The 2,633-nt window shown below is 47.6% G+C and overlaps 1 protein-coding gene across 1 annotated transcript; it reads left to right on the top strand.

Moving 5' to 3' along the window:
* The first annotated feature begins 683 nt into the window (after positions 1–683).
* Positions 684–1,646, top strand: OR2AT4 (olfactory receptor family 2 subfamily AT member 4). Its single transcript, XM_007101449.1, has one exon. It carries the CDS (start codon positions 684–686, stop codon positions 1,644–1,646), a length of 963 nt encoding a protein of 320 aa, XP_007101511.1.
* The last annotated feature ends 987 nt before the right edge of the window (positions 1,647–2,633 follow it).

Below are 2,633 nucleotides of genomic sequence, written 5' to 3' on the forward strand. Positions count from 1 at the left end.
GGCACAGCGGCCATGGCTCACGGGCCCAGCCGCTCCGCGGCATGTGGGATCTTCCCGGACCGGGGCACGAACCCGTGTCCCCTGCATCGGCGGGCGGACTCTCAACCACTGCGCCACCAGGGAAGCCCTATGTTACTTTTTTTTTTAAAGAAAGAAAGTGGATCTAAGGTCAGAAAGTTGCTTAAGGGTTTTTAATCTAGCTCCTATCTAAATATTAAACCTCCTGTGCACCATTTCAGCTCAAAAGACCCCAGCTTTGCATACCTCTAGTTATAAGGAATTCACTCATTCTCAAGCCAGTCTTTTGCCTTATGGGATAGTTCTAATTGTAAGAAACTTATTCCATATGTGGGGCTCTCTGGGTCCCTGGAGCTGCTAATACTGGCCCCAGTTCTTTGTAAGTGTTGTACCTGTCCCTTGACAGCCCTTCAGGTGTTTGTGTTCACCCCTCTTGCCCACTAGACAGGACCAGCTTTTTAACCATTGCTCATTAGACAACTCACTATCCTGAGCATCTTAGCTGTGCAATGAAATTCCAGGCACAAAGAAACAGTTAGGATTGAGATCCATCGTTGGAAACAAAAAGATGCATGTTCTAGTTAATGTTTCCCTGGTTGTTCTGGTTTCCAGATATGTACTGATGTTTCCAGTGTCTGTCTGCAAATAACCAGCCCTGACCCACTATGGAAGCCACCTGTAATGGATCAAAGGACTCCTCACCTGTCTTCTACCTGGTGGGCATCCCCTCTCTGCTTGAATCCCTCTTCCTCCTTGTCTTCTTGATTTTCCTCTTACTCTCTCTGCTCATTCTGGTGGGAAATGAGCTGATCCTGGTGTCTGTGGTGGCAGAGCCCAGCCTCCACAAACCCATGTACTTCTTCCTGATCAACCTCTCAGCCCTGGACATCCTCTCTACTACAACCACTGTCCCCAAGATGCTGTCCCTATTCTTGCTTGGGGACCAGTACCTCAGCTTCTCTGCTTGCTTCCTGCAGATGTACCTATTCCATGGCCTTAACTGCTCTGAAGCCTTCATCCTGGTGGTCATGGCCAATGACTGCTATGTGGCTATCTGCTACCCACTGCACTACCCTGTCCTCATGACCCCACAGACCAATGCTGCACTGGCAGCCAGTGCCTGGCTCACTGCCCTCCTTCTGTCCATCCCAGCAGTGCTGCAGACCTTCCACATGGCTTTTGACAACACTGCTCACATCTACCACTGCTTCTGCGACCACTTGGCTGCGGTCCAGGCCTCCTGCTCTGACACCACACCCCAGACCTTCATGGGTTTCTGCATCACCATGGTGGTGTCCTTTCTTCCCCTTTTCCTGGTGCTTCTCTCCTATGCCCACATCCTGGCCTCAGTGCTTCGCATCAGCTCCCGAAAAGGACGCTCGAAAGCCTTCTCCGTCTGCAGCTCTCACCTCCTGGTGGTTGGCACCTACTATTCATCCATTGCCATAGGCTACGTGGCCTACAGGGCTGACCTATCCCTTGACTTCCACATCATGGGCAACATGGTGCATGCTATTCTCGCACCTGTCCTCAACGCTCTCATCAACATGCTGAGGAACAAGGATGTCAAAGCAGCCATCACCAAAATAACATGTCCCCAAGACCCATGGCATTCTGGGGACCCTTGATCCTTAGATGCAAATAATTCAGCTCCCTGGACACCAATGACAGTGCCCAGCACAGAATAAAGACAATAAATATTTTTGAATGAATTACAACAACTCAAATTGACTTCATTCAGTTGAGCAGACAGCTAAAACCCGGTCCTCAAATACTGGATCAAGAGGTCTTCCCACTGGTGCTATAGAATAATTGGTTTTCACAGTTTTCATCAGTCATTAATGTGATGAATAAAATTTGATCATCCAATCATTTATATTTAAAATCTTTACTAGGACTGCTAGAGACAGAAATAAGCCAGGCATAGTTGCTGCCCTCAAGGTATCCATAGTTTAACTGGGGAGTCAGACCCAGAGAAATAATATAAGGTGCTAGGACAGAGAGAAACAAAGGGGGCTGTGGGAGCCAAGAAGTTAGCATTTGATTCAATGTTAAAATTTTCTCCTGTAAGTTTTTATATTTTTGGCATTGGTATCACTTGTTTGTTAGCAAATACTCATGTATCAGCAATATAGATGGGTGGGAGGCTGGAAATGATTGCATAAGAAAACCACTAGCTGCTCCAATCGGGGAGTGGTAATAGGGTCCATGTTCCCATCCAATGGGATGGATCCATTTTCAGCTTGGATGCCCATTAAAAAGTGATGCTTCCAGCCAAGAACCAGTGGGTGGAAGTTAGAGTGGCTCCACCCACCATTATCCACAGTGACCTATTTGGGGGAATTTGTACTTCCAGTCCTGATGATTCTGTCCTCTGTGGGTTAAGCAGTCCGGATTCACCAGGAGACACAGTAAATCTCACTAAATTTAAAGCTACAGCTTCTGCCTGGTCATTTTAAGCCCACTGTGCAAGCAGATCAGCAGTCAGAAAAAGGAGTTACCATATTTAGAAGGGCAATTGACCGTGATCTTCAGGAGGAGGTAAAACCACTGTTACATAATGGGGGCTGGGAGGTCAGCACTCAGGCAAGTGAGCATTTCTGGTTTCTGCCAAC

Source organism: Physeter macrocephalus, chromosome 16 (assembly GCF_002837175.3).
Source record: "Physeter macrocephalus isolate SW-GA chromosome 16, ASM283717v5, whole genome shotgun sequence".
NCBI classification, from domain to species: domain Eukaryota; kingdom Metazoa; phylum Chordata; class Mammalia; order Artiodactyla; family Physeteridae; genus Physeter; species Physeter macrocephalus.

Excerpts from the sequence above, each read along its gene's own strand:
- OR2AT4 (XM_007101449.1), top strand. The coding sequence starts at position 684 with ATGGAAGCCACCTGTAATGGATCAAAGGACTCCTCACCTGTCTTCTAC.